Source organism: Netta rufina, assembly GCF_964035555.1.
Source record: "Netta rufina genome assembly, chromosome: 11".
In the NCBI taxonomy this organism is placed as follows: domain Eukaryota; kingdom Metazoa; phylum Chordata; class Aves; order Anseriformes; family Anatidae; genus Netta; species Netta rufina.
Genome location: NC_140134.1, coordinates 13,143,234 through 13,168,760, shown reverse-complemented (window position 1 = coordinate 13,168,760; position 25,527 = coordinate 13,143,234). Strand labels below are relative to the sequence as shown.

The 25,527-nt window shown below is 36.4% G+C and overlaps 2 protein-coding genes across 2 annotated transcripts in view; one reads left to right on the top strand and one right to left on the bottom strand.

The window, feature by feature from the left end:
* Positions 1-75: 75 nt before the first annotated feature.
* SAXO2 (stabilizer of axonemal microtubules 2) lies at positions 76-8,266 on the top strand (the record flags this gene model as incomplete). Its single annotated transcript, XM_084293056.1, has 4 exons — positions 76-116; positions 4,684-4,863; positions 6,099-6,301; positions 7,284-8,266. The coding sequence occupies 4 exons, from the start codon at positions 76-78 to the stop codon at positions 8,264-8,266; spliced, it is 1,407 nt and encodes a 468-aa protein (XP_084149182.1).
* Positions 8,267-13,357: 5,091 nt separating this feature from the next.
* Positions 13,358-25,527, bottom strand: part of ADAMTSL3 (ADAMTS like 3) — a gene marked incomplete at both ends in the record, with an annotated part of 186,210 nt that continues 174,040 nt past the window's right edge. The window contains 8 exons of the mRNA XM_084293125.1: positions 13,358-13,467; positions 13,974-14,188; positions 15,693-15,802; positions 16,608-16,812; positions 19,372-19,555; positions 22,054-22,266; positions 22,708-22,827; positions 24,457-24,639. Coding sequence (XP_084149251.1) covers positions 13,358-13,467; positions 13,974-14,188; positions 15,693-15,802; positions 16,608-16,812; positions 19,372-19,555; positions 22,054-22,266; positions 22,708-22,827; positions 24,457-24,639 — 1,340 coding nt within the window. The remainder of the gene's footprint in view (positions 13,468-13,973; positions 14,189-15,692; positions 15,803-16,607; positions 16,813-19,371; positions 19,556-22,053; positions 22,267-22,707; positions 22,828-24,456; positions 24,640-25,527) is intronic.

Sequence of the window (25,527 nt, the reverse complement as noted above, 5' to 3'; positions counted from 1 at the left end):
GCCGGCCGGGGCCCTCCCGGCGCGACGCCGTTGCCATGGAGCGTCCCCACGGTGACCGCGGCGGCCGCGGGGAAGATGGCGCCGCCGCGCTGCCTCTGCGCCATCTGCACCTGCGGGTGAGCGCCGCGGCTCCCGGGCAGGGCTGAGGGGGGGGAAGCGGGGTTGGTGCCCGGTGCCGGGACCCACGGACGGCAGCAAGGGGAGCCGGCGGGTTTCGGGGGCGTGCTGCTGGTGGCATCTCACGGGTCGGGGTCCACAGGGGCTCGGCTGGTGTGTCTGGGGGCTCGGGGTCAGCACTCTTCGTGATTTCACGTTCTTCCCTGTGTCCGCTTCAAAAACCAGAAGCGTAATCGTCCTGGAATTGGCACCTCATCACCACATTCAAGGATTCAGCCTTTTATATTAAATAAACAAAAACCCTGATATGGCAGAGAATTCATCCCGAGATCACGCGTGTCACTGCTGAGGGCACGCATGAGACCTGAATAGCTCCTGAAGACCTGAGGAATTTTTTCTGCTTCAACAATCCTCTCATCTCACAATATTCGTGTCAGGAAAGTGGGCAAGTAACAGATCCAAAAGCCGTTATCTCTGGACCAAGCAGGTACCTCCCTCACCATACATTTTGGTGCAGGAGGTCTGTCTGTCTGTCTGTTCCCCAGCCACGTCCAACCCATGGACAGAGGTACAACAGTGGCAGCGTGTAAAGCTTCTCACGGGTGGAATTTGCCCTGTAAATTTGTTTCAAAAGTCATGGCTTGATGAGGAATTAGAGCACGTTGTTTTCATGGTGAGGTATCAGCTCTGGCTCAGGCTCCAGTATGAAGATGCTGAGGTAAGGCTATCAGACAGCAGAGAGCTGAAAATTCTCAAGTCAAAGAACCACTAAAATAATACGAATTCGACTAATTGAATAAAACTCGCACAAAACACGTGGTTTAAAATAAACATCACTGACGTCTTTGTAGTCAGTGAAACAAACCTCAGTTGTTCCTGGTTCAGCCAGCACATTGTGTTTGCTGGGGCATAGCTGTGGAGTTTCTGTGTTCAGGGGAACTCTGGTCGCTTGGCACCGTTACCTGGATATTGCAGTGCATATAAGAAAGGATTTCAAAGGGAACAAAAACATTAATGCTTTGTAGAAGTTATCATTTAATTATTTGCAGGAAATGTAATGGTGATATAACTACTGTTTCATTCTAAATATTAAAACAGGTTACATTTGCAGTTCAGAAGGAACTCAAAAAATTTCAACAAAAAACACTGAGAAATTTATACATGAGAGGGAGGATGTTCAAGTCTGGGCTCTCAAGGAAGAATAAAGCCCCTAGGTAGATGAAGTCTCTGTACTTAGGAATATTTGTCTACCATAACATATAATTGTGATGTGCAAGAGCACAGAAATGTAGTTTTGCAATATAAAAATAAATTACTGCTTTATTTTCTCTATTTGCCAACCCTTCCTCATTTATTGCATTTTTGTTGTAATTTTCTTAAAAATCTAGATTCCTAAATAAATTTAAATTAAACAGAAGAATTTTCTAAAATAGGGGACATATTAAACCTTCAGTCTGACAACACAAGTACATGTAAACCCACTAAAATCTACCAGGTCTCCTGTCAACATTAGGAAAGCTGACAACCCTCAAAAAATACAACATTCACATGGATCTTTTCAGCTACATGTACCATAGCATGTATGTCAGCAGTAAAAAAAAAAAAAAAAAAAAAAAAAAAAAAAAAAAGATTTTTCTTTCTGTAATAACTTGTTTATGATAAGTATTAAAACTCCTCTCATTATTAGTCTAATTCTCTTGGAAGAAAATGCTCTGTGGGAAAATTTCAAGGCTCTTGCTGGCACTGTATGAAAAAACAACAGCGTGTGCCAGATCCTATGTAAGTGAAATTCACCATCATTCTGTTAAAATAATCAGAGCAATAGCATTTGGCACCAGAGACCCAGTAGGCTGTCAATTTTATCTTGCTGAGATTCTGTTCAGACATTATGAAAGTCACAAGTAATTAGTCTCCCTCAAAGAAGGGAAAGAATAATAATCCATCAAAGCAGGCATCTGTCAGTCATGGGGGAAAGCATGTTAGCACCACAGCCATGTGAATATCAGTAACTCTGGGGCTGAAGTTAAGATAACTGCAAGTAAGGCATTTAAAATATCCAGTTTCTCAAGGAGTTCTGGGCATATTGTAAGCAACATATTTCATTTATCAGAGCTGTAATTTGTCTTCTCTGATTGATGATTCTTAGCACAGAATCGCTAGGGAGCTGCAATGCCCCTATGCGATCAGTTTTAGGTAGTTGCTATCTAAATAAAAAATTGGTTTAAGTCAAACAACATCCAAAAGTGGATTTTTTGGTTAACTAAAAGAAGCAAACAACAACAACAACAAAAACAACACAACCAAATCTCTCCTTCAAATTTAACTTGCATTTATATTAAGGCAATTTTACAAAGTCTTTAAGCCTAAAATCTACTTTGGGATGTTGTCCTACCAACAGTCCTTTCACAACACTGGAAGGAGGATGTAGGACCCCCCTGAACAGTCCCATCTGCTCCTAAGTAATTTTGTGCATAGTTAGAGGCTGTTCTGAATTATTTCATATGCCAGAAATTACTTGGATCAAGGACACTCGATTCATCAATGAATTCTAATGCAGTTACAAAGACTTCTTTCCTTGGAGATGTGCATCAGATTGCTTTACCAGACTTCAACTTTATGCTGAGCTACAGGCTCACTCTGCAAAGGTTGTTTTTCTGCTATCTGTGTCTGTTGCAGCATGCCCATTCAGCAATGGGGGGATGCTCTGACAATATTGCTTAGACAACAGTGACAGCTCAGTCTGTAAAGTCCTGTGATACCAAGGCAGAGGAGGTGTTTTGTTTGGTGATTGGTCTTCTGGATCGGCTTGTGGCAAAATAAAGATCGTCAAAAACAAAGTTTTGTAGATGAGCATTCTTTGTTTCAAACTTGTTTAAACTGTATGCTTGAATATGCAAAGAACATAATGGTTTGATACCATGTATTTCGACTGGCTTTCAAAACATATATTCAATGGTTTCGTTGCTTAGCTGTTATTTTTAAACGTTATGTGACACAGCATGCCGTGTTTGTACTTAGAAAATTATTGCTATGGTAACAGCCGAATTTCATGGAAAACGTAGTGGCAGGCAAGCAGCATACTGAGAAATAGCGCTGTCATCTCCTTGTTTTCCTGCCTTTCCTGTTCTTTCCCTGCTGTGTTCTGAACAGGTCTCTCAATTGTTACTTGACTGTCCCTTGACTTTGGTTGGAAAGGAGTAAGTACCCCAGGCTTTGAAAGGACGTGCCTTCTTAGGTAGGGCTACTTTTGTCCTCATTTATTGCCCTCCTCAGCTGACAAATTCAGGTAGCCCAAACACCAGCTCTAGGGATCTCCAGTTCCAGATGACTTCTTTCAGTGTCTTGTCTTGTCCTTCATACCTGTTTCAGTATTTTATTTTACCCTGCTTTAATTCATTTTTTTCTTTCTACTTCATATTTAGTGCTGGCTAAATTTCTCTGCAGACTTTTGAACTATTCCTAGCATATCTGGCTTACTGTAACTTGAATTTGCACCCAGCAAGAGCTGTACACTTCTACTCTTCTAATTCTGTTGTCATTTTTCTATTTAATTTACAGACTTTCCCAAGATTCATTTTTAAAGTGCTTTATTTCCTGTTATTCCCCTGTGCTCGTATCTGAACCTGTCATAATTTATCTCCTTAAAGGGGAGATTAAATAATAATCCTATGTGAGCCAAAATAAAAAATTAAAACTATGCTTGCAATTTAAACTACTACAGAGATGCAAGTGCCTATTATAAAAATTAAAATGGATCTAATGTTTTCTTTATTGCTTGGAAAATCTTAACACATGCATTTTAATTTCATGCATATCTTACACAAAACAACAAGGCATAAGTAACTAATTAATGCAAGTCATTATATACTTATCATCTTTGAACACAATGATGTCATTAAAATAAGTATTACACCTATCAATCAGGTGCAATTAAAATAACACCTATTAAGAAAAAGTGATGTCAACACTTTAAAAAAAAAATAGTTTGGGGGATAGTGGATTTGATCAGCACTTGGATAAAAAGGTGCTGGAAAGTCAGAAATAGCCAGCGGAGTGATGGAAATGCAAGTGAGATTTTCTACCATTAAAACGTTAGTCAAAAGGGATTAATCAAGAGCTGTGGTGAAAAGAAGTGAGTAGGTGCACAGAAGTAAAAAGATAAGAGATGAGGAAAAACAGTAAAAATGAGACAATTGTCAGAGGAACAAGCAGAAGAGTTGCTTATTTCTACAAGTAAGAGTAGTAATATCATTAGAGATTAAAAAAAAGAGAGGAAAGCATCTTGATGGTAGCATTGTCTAGATGGCTGACGTTAACTCCATTCATCTTCTGTATTCTGTACAAGGGGTATACTGATACTGCTAATTACTGTTAGCATACCATGCTCTGGGACCTGTACCGTTAGCACGATATTTTGTGTTTTTGTTTCTCAGAAAACATTTTAAGCACTAACTACTGACATTGTTCAATCCTTCTCACTTGTTATTCATTCTCAGTAGATAGGACATGTTTTTTCCCCTTAAATGAAATTATTCAAAATGATCTCATCTGATGTGTTTTACCCAGGCGCCATCGCTGCCCTCATAAACCCACAAGGATTTATGATAATGGACAACAGCCGTGCCTCACAACGGAGTATGTGGAAAAATATCCCAAGTATAGCAACATCTCTCCTGCCCGGAGCCTTAAGCCAAAACAAGAGTACCAAGTGCATCGTGGGAAAATGGAAGGAATTACAACATTTAAGTAAACATTTTAAACCAACGTTTTACAGTTACTTTATAAAGTTTCTCATACTTTCTCGTTTAAGGGGGGACTGAATATTGTATTGCAATTGTTTTCAAAACACAATCATCGCATTCCTTAATCTTTTAGTGTATTTAAAAACAAAATTTTGAGTGTAGAAATACATTTATCACAAAAGATCATAAAAAATAGTGAAGCAGACACACAAAAAGGTTTGGATTCTCTACCGCCTCTTTTACCTGTAAAGAAGATCCCAAATTTTTGTCACTGTTCTGCCTGTTTTAAGAATCTAGGTCTCATCTAGCCTGAAAAGGCGTGACAAAGCAGGGACCTTTCTGTGGGACAGCTGTGGGATATTTGAGGTAGTGGGGAACACAAAACATTTTAGAAAAAGAAACAGATATTTTGTGTTTTGTTCGAACTGTTCTAAAGGGTTAGGATTTTGAAGAAAACCAACTGTGAAGGGGTTCAGTAGGTCTGTCCCATCAGTGCACAAATTCTGACGGCAAGCTTACAGAATTAAAAAGCATCTTTCAAAAAGTTAGTAACAGAGCACTCATTCAGTATTTAATAATAATAACATGACATGAGCGTAACCTTTTCTTCTCCTTTATTTTATTTTATGCACTATGGGCAACAGGTGAAACTTCATTTCTGTGTATAAAAAAGCAAGAGGAACATGCAGAGAAATGTCAAATGCCCTTCTGCAAAGCTGTTTGTGTACTACATGTACTGTTTATACACCTATATATATGATATAAACCCATTTTATGTAATGTGCCTATATAAAAATGATCCATGAGATAAACAGAAAGAACATTTATTTCACTGTGTATATTCTGCTCTCCTCATGCAATTAGTAAATGTTGCCAAATATTGTCAAACACCTGTGGTAGTTTGATCTTGGCTCTGTTTCTGCTTTTTGGATCATTTCTTTGTAAAATTACAGCAACTTTTTCTATTCTCCTTTCAAATAGTTTAAAGAATATTTTTAATCTTGGAACAAGACTTGGAAGAAGTTTTCTCACCTTAATAAAGGCTGCATCAGAGAGCCTAAATTTATGTAGTATGGTTTCCTTTCCTCCTTGTTACCCTCTAACATATCATATTGATTAATTTTTCAGAGTAAACATTGCAAGTTGTTGTTTTTCCATATAATGGAAAAGTGACAAGAGTGACTTCATCACTTGTTAAAAATACATTTTTAACAAGTGTTTCCCTCTTCCCCAATTCAGGTCTGATTATTTGCCATATGATACCATGAGACGACCTTTTCGTGTACAAGAAGAGTATAAACCAAAGATTGGAGAGAGAGAACTGGGAACCACATACCAGAAAGATTATAATGCTCATAAAATACAACCAGTGACATTAGTAAGACCTTTAGAGAGAAAACACACTATGGGAGGAAAATTGGATACCATACCAACATATCAAGGTAATAATATATGCTGCCTTTAGACAGAGAAATAAACAAAGATGAAGGTACTATTCTGAGTTATCTATGTTAGCAATGTGAAACTGGATTTCTTAGTTTGTGCTAGAGAGTAAAACATAATAGAAAGCGGGCAATAATGCTTTAATATGTTCAGCACTCCAGTTGTTTAGAGCTGACATTTATGGGTTCTAAAGAAAAAAACCTTCTCTAGGTTTCTTGGGGTAGAAGGAAACTAACATACGCCTGCTAGGCTGTAAGTTGATTGTAATTAAAGTGACAATATATCTTTCAGATAGTTTAAGCTCGGATAGCACAGTGTTTTTCCACAGGGTAGGTCAAAAGTTGATTTTCAATTTCTTTCTCCTGGATTGTATAGCTTGCATATCATCCTATTAATGATCTGTCTTGACAGAAGTTTTCCTATTACAAGCGTCAGTACAAAGGCACTAAAGCTCCTTTAAAGACATTCTGGCAAGTAACTTTGATATTCTGCATAAAAGCATAAAAGTTTATATATAAAAAGTGTAACTCAATTTGTTGCATGTACTGCATTGGACCCACAGTTAAAAGCATTTAAAAATAAATGATATTATCTACTAGGGATGCAAGGAAGAAAATCAAGATAGCAAGAGATAACAAAAAGCAGATACAGCTATTAAAACGGGAAGTTAGAATGCTTGGTGCAAATGAACACAGGAGAGAACTTAATAGGTACATGTAACATTTTCTTTTTTCTCGAGGAAATTGTCAAAATAAGGCATTGTATATTTTTCTTGTCTGCTTTTATCACACCAATAATAGAAGACAGATTTATCATATCATAAACACACAGATAATATTACCATTCTCACTAACATCCATTTTCTTTGGTTTGCAAGGTTTAGTACAAGAAGTTGGTTTAATTTTAAAGGAATGCTCCTAAGTAATAAGACTTATGTGTTATTTCTGTTGAAGTTTTTGAAGTTTTGTTTTTGCCTTAAAGATGACTATAGGTCATGGGAAGTTCAAAGAAGGGAACCTAGTAAGGTGGACCATATATACCATCCACCTACGGAGAAGTTTGGAAATTCTACTACATTTCAAGATGACTTTGCTCCTAGGGAACTGAATCCCAGACAAAGTTATAAACCTCCATGTGTGGCCAAACTTTCAGATGTGCCTTTTGATAGTACCACGAGCCATCGCACATCTTATATTGCTCATCAACTGGCACCAAAATTTGTGAAATCGAAAGAAGAGTACAGGCCAAACAATCAACCCTTTGAAGATCTCACAACCCACCGTAATGATTTTAAAGGGCTAGCTGGGCCACTTGCTAAAAGCTGCAAGCCTGAAAATGCAAAAGTCATATCCAATGCTCATTTTAATGGAGTCACTGAATTCCAAGATCGTTTTCAGCCATGGTTGGTCTCCTTGCCTGAGGTCCGCAAAACAAAAGAGTACATTCCTCCCCTAGGTAGCATGGATTTTAACTCCACAAGCCATCTTGATTATGTAAAACATGAGATTTCTCCTGCTGTCCCCATACGACCAATTTCTAATACAAGAATAACCAATGCTCCCTTCCAAGGGAATACTACTATGAAGGAAGACTTTAAAGCTTGGGATATCTGTCAACAAGAAATTATTAAGAAACAACAGGAAATTCCGAAACCCACAGGGAAATTCTACGATTTAACTACATTCAAATCTCATTACATACCACATCAGATCATTCCAGCGCAAAGTTTCAAGCCTGTACACGTTATTCCTCCTAATCCAGCCCATTTTCAAGATGAAACCATGTATCGTACAGAATATACTCCAAAGAAACAGGAGATCTGCCCAGCAAATTATCCATCTCCTCCAGGTTATGTCTATATAAATACAGATTCTCATGGTCATAAATTTTTCCGCCAGCTTACGCCTGAATTTTCTGAGTTAAATAGTAATCAAATTCCAAAGGAAGTAGCTGTTGTGTCATAATACTTAAATGTAATATTCTGAACATCCTGTTGAAACAACTGGGATCTTTAGTTCTTTTTCTTTAAATCACATTAAAAGGGAATTAAATAATGCAAATTTTGTTTTTAAAAGCATTTAAACTGATAATTTAATGAAAATCAAAGGAAAACCAAAAGTTTACTATAAGACTTAAAGATTTGCCTGGTTTTGTAGGAATAATCTTACATGGAATCTACACTTTTTTGACTGTGCATTCTAATTTACTGGACTTTCCAGATTTAATCATGTTTCATCTCAACATGCTTATACGTTTCTTTCTGATCTTCTGCAAGTAAAATGATTGTTTTTGCAAAATAGGAATGCTTTTTTTGATAAAAGCTTTTTTTTTTTTTCCTAGTATTGTAGGTTTATTTGCTTACTAACTAATTCATTTACATTTTTTCATTTCATTAAGACTTTGAGTAATCTGATATGAGTTGTTGTTGTTGTTGTTGTTTTTTTTTCAAATTATATTATGAGATTGCATTTTATCCCACCTAGGCATTTCTAAAAACCTGGGTTTTGCTTTGTCATTGTTACTTTCCTTCCACCTGGTTCATAGTATAAAGGTCACCTTGCATTTTCTGATAGCAATTAACAAGAAGTAACCTTGCTCTTTTTGTACATATACATGAAATTACTTTGACATACATCAGGTCTATAAACTCTAATCCCTAATTTGCCAGCTACAAAGCTTTGGACATGCTAAATGTGTCTCCTTCCCTAGTAATTTTTAAACCTGGTGTGCAAATTAAATCAAATTTCTCAAAGAGATTTCACAGATGGCTGTTTTTCAAACTATAATTCAGATGGTCAGAAAGAAAATAGAATAAGGCTCAAAAACTTAACACCCATCCACAACAATTTTTGATCCTGCTATCTCATTTGTAAAGCTAAACAGTCTTTTATCACTGCAGAGGCAGTCTAAAGAAAAAATGGAAGAAAAAAAAAAAATTGTATGTAGAAAAACAAAAAATAATGTAAAAGTTAAAACAAACAAAGTCAACTCAGGTGCACCACCAAGAGCCTGGCTTCAGACTGTCTGCTGTTCAAAAATTACTTGTGACAAATATGAAGGAAAATAAATTTTAATAGAAATTGTATACATAGTGATTATGTTTCTGTATAAACTATTTAGAGTTCTCTCCCTGTCTTTACCCGGTTTTGGTAAAACTAGATGAACTGATTTCAGTCCTGTTATATTGATGAGTTAAGCAAGTCCCAATAAATACTTTTTTGATTAACAGTATTTATCATTTTCTATCACAGTACTGCAGTATGGCTTTTTTCAGTATTGCACATCTTGTACATATTGTTATAGGAAAATCATTTGGGTTCTGAATAATTATGTACTAGTATTTCATAAAACAAATCACCCATGAGTAGACTAAAATCAGTGATGGAAAGATGTTGAAAGCAGGAACTGGATTGTACACAAGGAAAAAACCTGAACTGAACATATTAGCTGTGTATAAAGCATTGCATGACAAAGCTCCAGACAGTATTAGAGCATTGGTTATTTTTAGGTAATTTCTCTCTTTGTCCTGTGTTTTTGTAATACGATACTCTGTTAATGAAACAACAATTCAATTAAACTTTTCTCACCGAAGATTATTCATTTCACCAGCTAACAGATGTGTTTTGGATTGGGCATGAGTAAAACCAATGTAAAGCTGTGATGTCCTAAAAACAGGACAGGACAAAGTCCAGTTCATTATCATCCTTCTGTACCTCAGAAGGTACAGATACATTTTCTTCATGAAAATTGAGTCATTCTCTGTCTAGCCCCAAGTGAAGAAACAGTCAAAACATCCCGCAGTTATACCTGCCCAGCTCTATATCCTACACGCAATATGGGTACCTTGTGAGAAGTTTACAGAAACTCTTAATGTTCTCCTAGCTCTCCTTTCTAGGGAGGAAGAAAGACTCATTGAGAAATGCAACCTGAATCCGTGAAGTTATGCATGCCTGTGTGTTCTGCTGAAAATGGCTCGTCCTCAGGGTCTACGAGTTAGCCCCAGATGCTTTTTGTAATATTACAGCTGTTTTTGTAGTTAAGTCACTTCTCCCCCCCAACAAAAAAAATAAAATAAGTTAAGAAAAAAACAACATGTGGGTAGGCATTTGCTGCCACCTACCAGCACAGCACAAAACATTTTGAGAGGAAGTGAAGGGCATATTCAGACACATTTAACAGTTCCTCTGCAAATGTGTTTGAAGATATTTTTTTTTGGGTGGAGGGAGCATATTCCCTTTCATTTTGCACTTTATGTTTTCCCCTAAATTTAGTAGTAAAAGAGAACAGACTTTATTACATTACAGTTGAAAGAGCCACACCCTAGAGATTATGCTTCCAGTAAAAGCATCAAGTGATATTATAAACCTTTAGACAGTATTCAATATTTAAGGTCAACTTTTTCATAAGCAACATATTGAAATGCACAGAAAATGAACAGCAGGCTGGAAAACTAATATTTCTCAAAATAACAGCTGTTAAAAGAGTATTTTATGATGTCATGCTAAGCCAAGATGTAAAAGCGGAAGTTACTCGTGGATCCAATAGCAATTCCAAAAGTGCTCTTCATGCACTATGCTATACGTCATTATTATTTTTTTTAAGACTGCAGAGGAAGAATGAGTTGGTGACAAAAAGGAAAGGAAATAGACCTGTGCCCCTTTGCAAGTGTTACCATCTAGGATAACTCTAAAACACTACTTCATTGCTAGGCATTTTCAATTTACAATACTTACAGAAATTTTCTTTCTAAAGACTATATATGTTGGATATTCTGAACCAAATTTATTACTATAGCTATTGCCATCATCCAAGTATAAAACATAGAGCCATTCTGTTGGCTCTAACAAGCTCAGTGCAGTACATGAAGGCCTGGCGAAGAAACAAAACTTTATTCCACCTTTTTGCAGAATCGCAATTCTTGATTTCAGTGAGTCAGAGTTGACTTATTTGGATCTTGGCAAAATCTCCTTCCCACTTTTTCAGTCAGGTAACATCTATGCTGCCTCTTAACAGCAGTGCAAAGCTGAGAATCTGTCTGGTAACTGTCAAAAATAAGAACTAATCTTAGCTTTGAAAATCCTAGAATTATGGACATGGTAGAATAGAACAGTCCTTGGAAGAAAAGCATAGCTACTGTGAAAATCACAGTAATAAAAAATCTCTGGGAAATCAAGATGTTGAATAATCAAAGTAGAGTTTATTTCAGAAATATCAAAACTACGTTCAAGGAAGCTAAGTATTAGACATCTTCAGTTACTGGAGAAGCAATAAAATAATCTACAGAGGAATGTCATGCTAAGTGCAATAACAAACATTTACAGCACTGCTTCTGTATATCATGCATACTTAACCAAAGACAAAATTAAAACAACAAAAGAATTCTATGTGTTAACATTTGAAAACTTTAAATATAAAGGAAAAACATGAATAAGAAATTTTGGTAATAAGAAAAAATATATGTCCAAAAATCTTTATTAAACACTGTACAAAACAAAATATTGCACTTTTAAATCAGACAATAAATATCTACAAAAGTATCTTACAAATGTTTTTCTTTTAATTTAAAAAAAAAAAAAAAACTGCTTAAACAATCAAGACCCATTGCTGATTAAAAAGGTAATGATCAGGAATATCCTCTCCTTGCAGTCAGCCTTGGACACGATAGTCCACATTAAACATTTTCTATACAGTAGTGCTAATCTAATTTTCAGTGATGCAAACCCATTGTGCAGGAATGCTGCTTCTAAAACTGTCTGACAGCATGCCCACTAATTAGAATGTAGTGTGGTTCAGTAATGTAACACCAGATCCAAGTCAAGACTCACATTCAGCCTCCAACATGTGCAGTAGTGTGGAAAAGAAAAACATACAGAAGAAAAAGCTGTCTGCTGCCTCCTATGGGGTTCTCTGCTTACAGCCCGAACGAAACATCATCTGTGATGCAGAAAAATAATATACCCAGGAATATTGTAATCAGAATTTGTCAACTTGCAAAGACTTGCTTGGTTCATGCTCATGATGAAAAGTCATCGTGATGGAAAATTCCTCAAAATAGACTTTCTGCACTTGTCTGTCTTCATAATTAGTATTTCTTTATATTAATAAAGTATTAATAAAGTTTTCAAGACAGAAAATCGGACAGGCGTGTTTGGCTAATTACTGGCTCTCCATTTGACTACATGCAAGAGAACAGTGCTCACAAATGTTTCTTTCACAGCTCTGACAAGAAAGCCTTGTTTCTAATTTAAAATCAGTAGAGAAGTCTGATCATGCCAGAACTTCGATTGTACTTCATTCAGTGACTGGAGCAGAAGATTAGAAACAATGGAAAATGACATTTCATTTATTCAAAACAGATCTATTGCTGTTTTGAAAATTATACCAGCATCTACAATGTCTTTTACTGCATGCACATAAATACAAGCACAAAAAATGAAATGTACTTCTGTGCATCCATCTGACAGCTAATCTCAGTAAAACATCCTGTGAGACTGACCCTTAGGCTCTTGCTGGTTATGAAAATGAAGTAACTGCCAAAAAGTTTACAGCTACAAGCCACAGTTTCTATGAATTCAAAAATCATGTTAAATTTGATAAAACAATAAAAACAAAAACTAGGGGTCACTCATTGCTGCATTCCAAAATTATTCATAGGATTTTGTGACTGTTTCTCAGAAGTTATGAACAGTAAGCACTACCTGGTGCTTTTAAAGATAATGTTATTCCCCTGATAAAATTATAACATGTTGGCCTGTAAAATTTTACAGATGATTTGCCATGTTACTATCTTCCTTATCCAGACACAAAAATGTTTAAAACATTGTTTAAAATGTTTAAAAGTTCCATTACAAAGAGTGGATAATAAAAGATCCCAGAAAAAATACCCTGTCCAGCATATCAATCTGCAATACTGTTTTTTCATTAGCCCCATGTTTCCATTTAACTGTTATGACTAATGTCTGATTTATTTACAAGTATATAATTTGAGCAGGCTAGTGTAATGAACCTCTCTTCTCATCTCTTCACTGAAGCATCATGAACTTTCCATAGAAGAGTTACATTTCTTGACATGACCGACAACATCTTTGTTTGTAGATGTCTATCAAGCATAACTTTAGCTGCTTTACAAATGTACAGTAGTGAGTTGTATCCTTGCATTCGCCTTCTGAAAAATATATTTAAATATTAAAAGATTTTATAATGGACAAAAGATAAATAGTAGAACTAATCATCATAATTGTAAACAACTGATGGATTCCTGGTAGCTTTGTAATTATTTTACTTGGCATTTCTGAGAACAGCTAAAGTAGGTCACAAATAAGAGGTGTGATCTCACTGCATATATTTTAGAGAACTACCCCACCTTTCAGGAATTAGCAGCTTGCTCAGAGGCTCATGAATGAGTCACAACTGGCAGACATGTAGGAAGTTTGCATAAAAACAACTTCCTAAAAATCCTGTTTCTAAAAGTGCTTTTGAGGCTTTAATATCAAACTGGCCTAGTCATGAAGAAAAATAACCCCAGCATTACAAAATGTTCTTGGAGAGGTAAGTTTTACCTTTGAGATGTACAACCAAATGCTTGTAAAATCATCAGTGTACAATGGTGAGTCACTAATATAAATGCTACAAACTATTACTATGCTCAGATATAAATAAATATTTACATACTGCCACAGGATGTGACATTGCAATGCTGCCAGGTCACTGGTCTCTTCTTCCATCCACAATACTGATCAGCCACAGGTTGGTTGTTCTTTCTGTGTACACAATACACTCGTCTTGACTGAAATCCACTCCCACAGTCCACACTGCAAGGCCTCCAAGGCCCTGTCCGCCAATAGACGTCGCATGCCTCTGAAGAACAGTTTCTTCTGACAGCAGGTCTGCAGAGGAAAAAAAATGGCAGCTAAATGTTTGCTGTTGTGCTAAACGTTTATTCGCAGAATCACAGAACCACAGAATGGACCAAGGGCCAGAAGGGACTCTGCTCATCACACAGTAAACTAGGCCACGTTGCTCAAGGCCATCTCCAGTCACGTCCTTAATATGTCCAAGGACAGAGACTCCCAAACCTTTCTGGGCAGTCTCTTCCTGTATCTGAGAACCCTCAGAGTACAAAGTTTTTCAGAAATTGAGTATGTGTACTTCAAATCATGCCCATTTATCATGCCTCACTCATGACAAAAGACAAGCCCCTATTAATTTGAACCAGTTCCTAAAACCTGGAACAGAAAAAATGTTTTACCTTTAGGAAATTTTATTGACCCTGAATTGTTGCATTATGGATACTGCAGGTGCTTTTTATCCATAACCTGTCTCATAAACACAAGTAACATTTCCATGCTGACACAGAACCTTCTTGCATGACTGAAGCTGCCAAAGTGAAATCCTGTCTCTTCCTAGTAAATGCAAGTTTCACCATTTACTTTAATACAGCCAAAATTTCATTTTATATGGAACAAAAATATTTTAAATGCTCACAATGCAGAAGCACTTCTAGAGTGAAAAATATGAAGAGCTGCTTTCTATAATCAAGAAGCATGGTAACAATTCACATGTATGTCCTCTTAAACAGAATGACTGGGTAATATTCATTGCCCTACCTATGCATTTGCTCAGGAACAAGGCTTTGTTCCCTCAGAAACTCATGTTCAGATTTAATTTGTCTTTAGTTCAGATTTTTTGAGGTTACAGTGTTTTATAGACACAGCCATCTATCCACGTGCTATAGCATAGCCCCAAGAAATTAAGATTCTTAGGAGCCGTAAAGCTTTTACTTTTCCTTTTAAAATGAATTACTTAGAGACAGTAAAACAAACTGAGTTCTCACAAAAATAAAAATGCAAAAACAAAAAATGCATAACTTGTGGTAAGGAAAAAAAAAAATCACACACTCATTCATTCAGTTTTTGGCCCAAACACATCCCTCAAGAGCACATACTTAGAATTAAATCTATTCATGTGGATACGTACACTTTATTTTTGTAATTATAAAGTAATAAATTTACATGGTCTACAAAATAAGGCCCAGAAAAACCCTTACATTGTGAAATCTAGTCCCAAACAGACCAGAATAAAATTGTATCAGAAGAGAATTAGCAGTAATAAGAAAGTTACAACAGATCACTCCAATTTCTGCTTTCTTTGGGAATCAAGATTCTATCACTTTTTCTAGCATTGTCATTAGCACAGAGGAGGACACTGATCAAATTCATTACCCGCCTTGGGTTCCTGAATTTGTCCAGTGTACACAAAGGTATGACTTATTCTCTCCTATCTTGTGTTTGATTTGTAAGAAGACTTTGAATATTTATACTGCGTTGATGATATTGTATCTTTAATTTGATATATAGAGACTCTTAACTTGTACTGCTTTGAACTGTATACCTCTTTCTTTCATCGCAAGAAGAATTTGGCACCAAAGATCCGTTATGAAGTTGACATACAAAGTGGCGATGCTGTAAACCTGTAGGGCGGCCTATACAGCGACCAGAACACTAAAAAGAGACAAAAGGGTGAGAGGAAAGAAAAAGAAACAACTAAGTTAGTAATGACAGAATCACCCTTCTAGGCAGTTATCCAGTTGCCCAACACAGTCATAATTCTCGATCTGTATCTTCAACACTCAGTTCATATTCTCAGTTCACACTTCTCCAAGATATTGACTTTCCTACTGCACCATAAAGCTAAATCTATCATCTATTCTCTCATCCTTTCTGTAACATTCTTTCTCCAACTCTGACAAATACCATCTTGCCTTGCTAATATCTGTATCCAGAATGTGAAAACAGCATTTCTCCATCATTACTTTGTTCATTGAATACTAAATATTGCGTTAATAATTGTCAAAGTTATATCAAAATGAACACAAGTTTACTGCACAAATGAAGATACAATAGGAAAGCAAAGTTCTCTGTATTGTATAATGGCAACTGTTTCTGAAGCACACATCTTTCTTTGAGCACTTCACAAGTTCTGCTATGTGAACTGTGTATTTATAAGACTGCAATAAAAGCAATATACTAGCTTAAAAACAGAGTATGTAATAATGGATTAGCTTATAAAACTGAAACTAATATTTGGTTTTCGGGTCACATTCTGCTTATATTTCCTTCTCTTTGATGAACAAAATTAACACAAACTGAAACAAGGATTTGTAATTCACTGTACTGAAAGGCAACTACAACTAGTGCCACATAGCTCTTCTTATGTGCAATAGAATACAGATGTTCAGACAGTGGTATGATGACACTGATGTGCTTTTATAATATAAGGAGTTTCCAGACAAACTGTATAACTTACTTGTCCTTTTATCTGTGTTGTCCCTGCTGAACATGAATAACCCATACAGGGTTTCCTTCCCACAGGACGATCCTGGTGCACACAAGCATCTGGTAGGAGTGTCACCACACTCCCGTTGGCTTTTAGTTGTTGACAAGTTATTTGGCGATAACAAAATCCATTGCCACAAGTTGCAGAGCACTCAGACCACGGACCAGTTACCCACCTACAGGATGCAGAGACATTTACAGCAGATATGAAAGCACTGGAATCTTGCTGGTAGTTTGCAGTGATAGTAGTGGTAGTTTGCAAATAAAAATCAAGACAACCTCTCTTTGTAAGTTTCAGGTGGATAAATAGAACTTTGATGTGAGAAAAGGTAGAGTACGCTCCTTCAGTTGTTATGCATGATCTTATAAACTTGGTTACCTGATGACTTCTAAGATGTATTGTAGCTCAATATATGCTGACTGAAGATACGCTGTTAACCAGAAGGTTATATTAGGTAAACCCTATAGGCCCTGCTGGATTTATCATTTTTGCAGGAAGCACAGCACGCTATTCCATAACTTGCAAAATGGATGGTACTGATTTAGTTACTGCTAACGTAGCAGGTGTCATAACTCATCCAAATTTATTACATCAAGATCCCGCTAGATAATGGCCGAAGGAGAACATTTTATTTATTGATTAGAAGTTGCAGAGATTCATTTTGCCTTTGCAGCTAAGAACAATACCAGGGAAGCAGCAAGTGGTAATATAATTTATTCTACTTCATCTTTTCATAAATCTAGGCTAGAAAAATGGAATGGGACTCTACTTGTAGCACAACTGCAATAACAGGAAAAAATATTCTGTTCTCTTTAGCAATTATGTCATTTTCTTACAGTCAAAAAGCTCATATCAATTCAAGGAAGTTTAATCTTTTACAGTCTGGACTCTTGTTTTTTTTTCTCCTTTTTAAAGCTCAAGCACTTTTGTAAATATTTGGTGCAATGTATGCACAGCAACTCAACAATGCACAAATTTGGCAAACACTTAAAACACAAGTTAAATACATGCTTAAACCCTTATATTTGCTTAACTATACTTGTATGCTATGCTGGAGAGAAGTGGATTAAACACATGCAAGATATTTTGAATAATAAAGGCCCATGACACTGACTGTACATCTGAAGCTTATATAATTCTAGATACTCTCTAAACAGTTGCTGTAGGATGAAAGATGCAAAAATTAGGGAACAGGGAAATGGAAGGGGAAGTCTGACCAATTTGCACTTCTTTCCCTGGTCAGTAATCACAGCATAAGGGGAGACCTTGGAGGCATCCGACACAGGGCTTTTTTCCAGGCACCTGGAATGTTCCTCCTGTATAGGAAGCATGGGCTACTTCATAACACAAAAACAACTTATATGGTAACACACATGTAATTTTAAGTATCATTAACCTATGTTAGTATACACACAATTTCTTTCTATGGATTAGCACACAAAGCCAAATTAAAAGCCAAATAAATCTAAGCAATTTAATAAGGGAGAATTTAGTATATTTAACTGCCTGAAATAACTGCTTAATTTTTATGGTGATTACTCTGGCTTCAGTGTTATTTAGATCATTAAGTCACACACTGCAGCCCACTCAATGCATGTCCTTCACTTAGGGGAGCACCGGGCCCCCAAGTATCCTCATAATTCTGTCTCATTGCTCTGAATGGACAGATTTTAGAGGGAAACCTGCAGCTGAGTCTATGTTACAAACTATTAGTTCTATTTTAGTATTTTTCCACTGGCAAAAAGTTCACTTGTTATGGGCTGGCTGGAATACAGACTCGCAATTTAGGATGATCTGTTTTTTTGGCTGCTAATAAAGAAATATAAACAAATTTCTCCCGATATTTATCTGTTGCTATGTTTTCTGTATTTAGAAAAAGATTTTGGAACATACTGGCAAGATGCACTCCCACAATGTCAGTTAAGGTCTTAACACGTCTCTCCAAAAATTTTCCAGTGAGGGACAACTCCAAAATGTGTGCATGACTTTTCATCCCTCATGGATTTTATGTTGCTGACAGTGATGGCCAATCCTTTTAAGCAACGGAAAGCAATTTTTTTGGAGGATGCCTGTGGGATTTCCTGCTAAAAACCTAAAGCAACGCCTTGCTGAGCTGGAACACTCAGTGCAACCCACCAAATCCGTATGTAACATTTTGGAATAAGATGTTGTGGTGGTATACTAGCCTGTGATATAAATATTTTCTGCTCCAAAATCACACAGTACACTAGTTTATCCAGACAGAAAATTGGCAGAGAAGTGCATGCAAGGAGTATGACACTGTGGTGAGGAGGCATTGGAGTCAAAATAGGCATTCCACAGTAAACACACTGCTCTGAGCTTCTCTGCTAGCGTGGAAGGAGAGGAGGTGAACACAAGGTTCCACTCATGAGCATATCAGCTGCTATAAACATGAGTTTTTTGTCAGGGCATTGACACAAATTCCACAAAACTAGTACGTCACAGTATCTCAGAGAAGCTTCCAGCTTTGCTTTCAAATGCGGTAGCAGCAAGATTTGCTGCGGCAGCATGTTGTACACACAGCTAATTTATTCAGCCAAATCAAGAGTTCTCCTGCTTGCTTGTGATCCATTTCACACCTCTCTTGCTTTAGGATTCATGATGAAATAATACCCACAGTTTAGACTTGCAGTACACAGAAACAACTTCAGGAGATTTTAAGTGTGTTTTAACACAGATAAAGCACATGGAAATATGGTAGAAAGGAGTTTACCTGGCAGGGCAGTCATCTATGTTGCATGACTGGTAAATAATCCCTGGCTTTTGCAGAAGTCCGCATAATGATTCATTTACTTTTTGCTTCTCTGAATTCACGCACTGTGGACTTCTGGAGCAGGTGCCTGAATTGCCACAACTAGCAGAACAAGTGCTCCACTCAGCATATTCCCATTTATAATCTAATTATCAGAAAAGAAAGGCAATTGTAAGCAGTGTGAGAGAGAGATACTATACATTGTAACTGCATCACATTTTAATTGATATGACAGCATACTGTGTAAGGTAGACAGACACCATGTTCTCTGTAAAAAGCAAATATTTCAGCGCTGTGAAAGGGGACCATAAACCAGAGTAGAATTTAGTCCTACCCAGCTTCCTCTAAAGTTCAGTCTTTACATATGAGCATGAAGCTCTCTAGAAGGCAAATGGGATCAGCACATGTGCACTTGCAGGGCAGAACCTGGCTCACAGTAGGAACTGATGAACTTCTTTTAAAACTTTCATAACATTTTTATACAATGAGCATTAAAAAGAGGAAATTGTAAATCAGGCTCTTAAAGTTTCCTGCTGTTCTACAGCAAGTTTATTCTGAAGAAAACTCATCTTACTCCAGACACTTCACATAATTTCAAGATTTAAGAGAAACCTATACTAAACTATAGAAAATTACTTAATGCATAAATAATTTGCTACTGGGGCATCTGGCAAGATGAAAATGAAATTTGTTTTAAAGACCATTTTATATTAAAAATCAATCACCTCTAACAATTACTACCTTTATATTTAGTCACAATTCCACACTTACCCCTTCCCCCCAATTTTTTTTTGACACTTGGTAAAAGATGAAGTACCATGCAATGTTGACAGATTTTTATGTGATCACAGAAGGAGTCAGATTTTTCTGTAATAACCAAGAATAATTGATAGCTACCAGCTGTGTCCACAGGCTCACTCTTCCAGCACATAATGAATTCTTTAACTTATTGTTTTTCAATGTTTCCTTATTACTTCTGGGTTTCTTAAAATAATACAAAAGGGTCCTTTTCAAAGTAGAAACAGTTAAATTTACTGACTGCAACTATGATGGAGAGACTGTATTGTTTGTTTAACTAGGATGATACTGCTCAGAAGTGCCCTCAATATGCCTACTGTGCAAAAACCACCGAAGGAGATTTTGCAGTCTCAAAAAGGGATAGGTATTGCAGTGATGAAACGTTCACATAAGCAACAATCAGAGTTAAGGCTCCTGCCTGGAAAATGGAATCCCCCAAAATACTGAGAAGCCTCACTGGAAAGGGCATTAGGCAACCAAAAGGCAGTTGCAGCTGGAGACCTGTGATTGATAGTTTGATACCTGGCTAGACACACTCAGAAATTCCAGCTTTAATGAGATCTATATTAGGACCAAGGCCTGGATACATTTTTTGATAAACTCAATAGGGATATTTTATGAGTAATTTCATTAACATTTTGATTTACTTTTCATTTCATACTTAATACGAAAATAGCTACCCTTTATCTATGACTTTAACTCTGCTGCCTCATGCGTACAGACCCAGCCCTGCTCATACAGGTAATCCCCTGGCAGTCACTGGGAATACACTCCTATGCAGCAGAGGGGATTTGCAAGTTCTGATCTTAAAGCTTGTTTCAGTCCTTATCACATAAACAGCAAGCTGAATCATATATAAATCATGTATGAGAACTTTCAATTTCAACAGATACTTTTCAAACCTGTTTTGCATTCTCTGCAAAACACTGGCTTATTGTTGGGTTGTTGTTTTTTTTTGTTGTTTTTTTTTTTTTTTTTTTTTTAAACTGTCAATTGGAGTTTGATGGTTTTTGCTGCCAGAATCTTAGAATCTACATTCCTTACTCTGTTTTTAAAAGCCCATCAATTATAACGTAATTACTTTCCAAATCTCTTTAAATATTTACAAACTCCATAAAATGTTTGAAGACACAGTTGATTGTCCTGCTAGTGCACATGTAAGACATGTGCTCTGCAAATTCATCTACAATTCTCAGTTCCACATTTTAAAACCTGCTAATGGAAATGGAGTTTTGTGCAAGTACATTACATTGGAGGACATTACAAAATGTTCTTGAAAATTTAAAACTGAAATTGATAATGAGTATGCAGCATGCTCTGCTTACTACGTTGATATGTTTAGGGGTGACTACAGTAAGATGGCAACCACATTACTGCAACCATATCACTTTGCATGACATCAAAAAATAAAAATTAAAATTATTTTGATTATAATTAATATATTTATAAAGATAGCCTCAAAGTCAGTTTTCTTTCTTTTTTGGTGGGTTATTATGGTAGCAGTTTGCATGATTTGCTGAAGAGGAAGTTCAGAAAAAACACCTGATTTAAAATTGTTTAAAGCAGCAAAACACCAAATTGGGCTACATCCTCTCAGATTCGCAGCTACACGGTTAAGAAATGGGAAAGACCACACGGTATTAAGTCCTGCTTCTGCCCATACTCAACCCTGGGTATGAACATCACCTATTAGTTTAAATGGGATTATGCATACACATGAGGTTATACATGTTTGTGAATTACTTTTCATATATAAGAACAAGTTAATGTGCAAGGAAGTCTTTACAGAGTGAAAGAAAACAGTATTCAAAAATGTAATAATTTGTCATATAATTTTCCACAAACCTTCCTTCTTGACATTTACCCAAACTGACATTGGTTTTGCACTAGCTGAAGTCCAACATCGGAACCGTCCAGCAAATTGCCCAGAGTTGGTGTTCACCTCCAGGATGCGACCCCCAGCCAGGGTTCGGTATTCCAAGGTCTTAGCTTCCTCAATTGGAGTACCTCTGAAAAGCCAACGAACTGTGTTTCTGTAGCTTGGCAGCACTGGGCAACCTGAAAATCAACAGTATTTTAGCGTTTTCTAATAAACGCAAGAGCTACATTGAAATATTTTTTGCATAGGTATGTATGATTGTGTGACTCTATATACAAGACCTCAACAGTCAAAATAAAAACAAAAGCATGCATTAATTACTTGAAGCCCAAACTATGGCCCCAAATCCTGACCACCCTCTGAGGGCTATCAGGTATGTAAGGTGATGTGTACTTACCACATTTCTTTGTATTTTTGTTTTCAGTAAGATCTCACAAATTTCACTTCTATATGAATGCAGGGGTGTGTGGGAGAGCAATTATTTAAATGGAGCGAAGATTTCACACCATACCAGCAAACCCAGACTCTTATGAATTACACTCACTTTCTCCATTGGGCCTTCTCTGTTTTAATGAGCAGAACACATCATTCAAATGACGAAGTATAAAAAACCAGCATACCTATTCTTAATGGATCTCCAGGTACCACACTAACATTTGTACCAATTCCAGATGCCATTAGAACACGCTTTTTTCTGCTTCCCTTTGATAGTGGAGTGTGATTTTCTGTAAATCTTTGTTCTGTAAAGCAACATACAAGATCTCTCCTTAGCAGGAATTAAATCAAGATGCTAAAAAAAAACTTTCTATCAAAATATCCAGCACCTTAGTTATGAAGCACAAGGATAACAGTGCTTCGGAATTATTTAGGATCACCTTTATTAGTGCAATTTAATTGTTCACCTAATATATATAATTAAGATACAAAAACAGTGAAATGTACAAATTATTTATAATGTTCATGCCAATGTCTAAATTAATAAAATTTGTCGAGTTGTATTTATTAGAAACAAATAATTGTATTTATTAGCAAAAATTAGCATGTTTGTGAACAAAATGAACATGTTTACAAACAAAATTTACAGGATGTATGATCTATTTACTGTTACAAATAATACTATTTATTATGTCGTTACCAGTCATTCACACATAAATCTTAATAATTCTCTCAATGGAATTTGGCCAATTCCTTTGTTTCATTTGAAAGAATTGTGACAAAATGCTACAATAAAAAAAAAAATCTCTTAAAATCTCATTAGGCATAGTATATAATATAGGCAGAATCATATACCTATCACTATAGCAACTCGTTTTTATCATATGACAGCATAACTGCCAGAAATGTGGGCAATCTGTCAGTAATATGCAGTTCTTGCCATTCAGTCAACATTTCTGTTTTAATGAGTATGCATAATATCCATGATTCTCCTTCCAGAATGGTTTAAATCTTTTGTTTTATTCTAACTTCCATGGGTCATTTTACATTGGTTGGATGGATTACTCAAGATTTTTCCTCAATGTACAATGTCTGCACCAAGCTTCCTGCTTATCTATGTAAATGCTGGGACAAAAAAGTCTCATGTCTTTGGTACATCTTCCTTGGCCAACAGATCCAAACATCCATAACCTGCCAACATATATGTGCCAACATATGTGTACAAAGCAAGCTTTGTAGCAGGATTAGCCATGTATAACTGTGCTGTACTTTGTACACCAAAATATTGAGAATTAATCTCTAGAGCTGAATGATCCATTTACTGGAGCTATTTGCAAGGCGTGATTGTATTATACAGTATTACATGATTAATCTACTTACAATAGAGTCATTTAAATGGAGTTTTTCTTTACATTTTCTATTCTGAGTTAGCAGTTCATATTCTGATTTTTTTTTTTCTACATCCCTATGTTTTATCAGCCTTTATGATTAGAAACAAAACAACAACAAAAACAACAACAACAAAAACAAAATCCTTTGTTTTCATTTCACTATACTTCCCTGAAGATTTTCTGAACCCAAGCCTATCCTGTTCCCCTATATAAAAGCACTGGACATAATGTAATATGACATTTGATTTAATTTTCTAGTATGTCTCATGGCTTAAGGGCTTAAATTTGTTCCATAGAAGCAAGAAGATGGAACAACTTTTGAAGAAGTCACAAGTCAGTCCATCTGTACCTAGATGCACTATTATAGGAAATGAGAGATCAGACCAGATCCCAGAGAGTCAGATCAAATAAAAAACTCCTAGTTCATAATTAAGTGTTAAATATCACCCCACTTCCCTCCACCCAAATTGTTTAATCAGTAAAAATTGATAATAAGAGTGGGTGACTGTTGTTAGCAGTAAGGAATTCTCATTCAGCACTTACCAGTTAAGTGGAGAACAGATGCAGCTTCAGCTTTTCCGAGCGCATTAGATGCTCTGCAAATATATGTTCCTGCATCTTCGTAGGAAACATTCCTCAGAGATAAAGAGCCATTCAAAGGCAGGAAAGAACCAATTTGTTGGAAGTCTTTCTTCTTAAACCACATTACGTTTGGTTGGGGAACACCTTTTAAATACATATAATTAAAAACAATAGGGTAAGATAAATGGTATATTTTTTACTGCTAACTGCTACCATAGAATCCAAGAATCTTTGTTCTTTCACAGACAGTGTAACACTATCAAAACAAAACAAGTAATTTTTCCACTCACAACAAACCTGCTTACTTGGAGCCCTACAAATAATTCAGCATCCCTGAGAGATTAAAGGTTGAGAACTTCAAGGTAAGCTCACAGAACAGTTTCAAAAACTGCTACCCGTCCTACAAAAGCCATGTGCTCATGTATCTCTCTATCAAAATATGTGAGACTGCTAACCCAAGTCAGGGCCAATTAACACAACTATCTGCATCCCAGAATGGGTGAAGAAAGGAACGAATATCAAATTTCTAATTTAAAAATAATATAGCAGAAAAATAAATTGGGAAAAAATGTTTCTCTTGAAGGAAAAAAACCCCACACATATATTTACCAATTAGAATAGAGAATATGTGGCCAATTTCTACCCCAAAAAACACCTGAAAACTTCATGTAGCGGATGTCATAAATACAACTTGTAACAATGGAGCGTGAAGGAAAAGGAACAGAAAGAGCTATTAACAACTGGGCAAGGGGCTCAGCTGTTGAGCATTCTCATTTACCACGCTACAGAAAGCCAAAGGCCTATCCCTTTCCTACTGTCAAGCTTGTACTCTAAGAAACTCATTCTAAATTTTGATCCACGAATGACTTCAGATGTTTATTTTTAATTAGATGATTTTTCCAATTGCACAGTATTACCTCTGTGGAAGGACCTCTACAGATGTTTTATTTTCCTCAAACATTTGCCTTCCAAAGGATATCTTGCAAGCTGGCAGATCCGCCACCTTACTGTTTGTGCTCCAGTTGAGCTGCT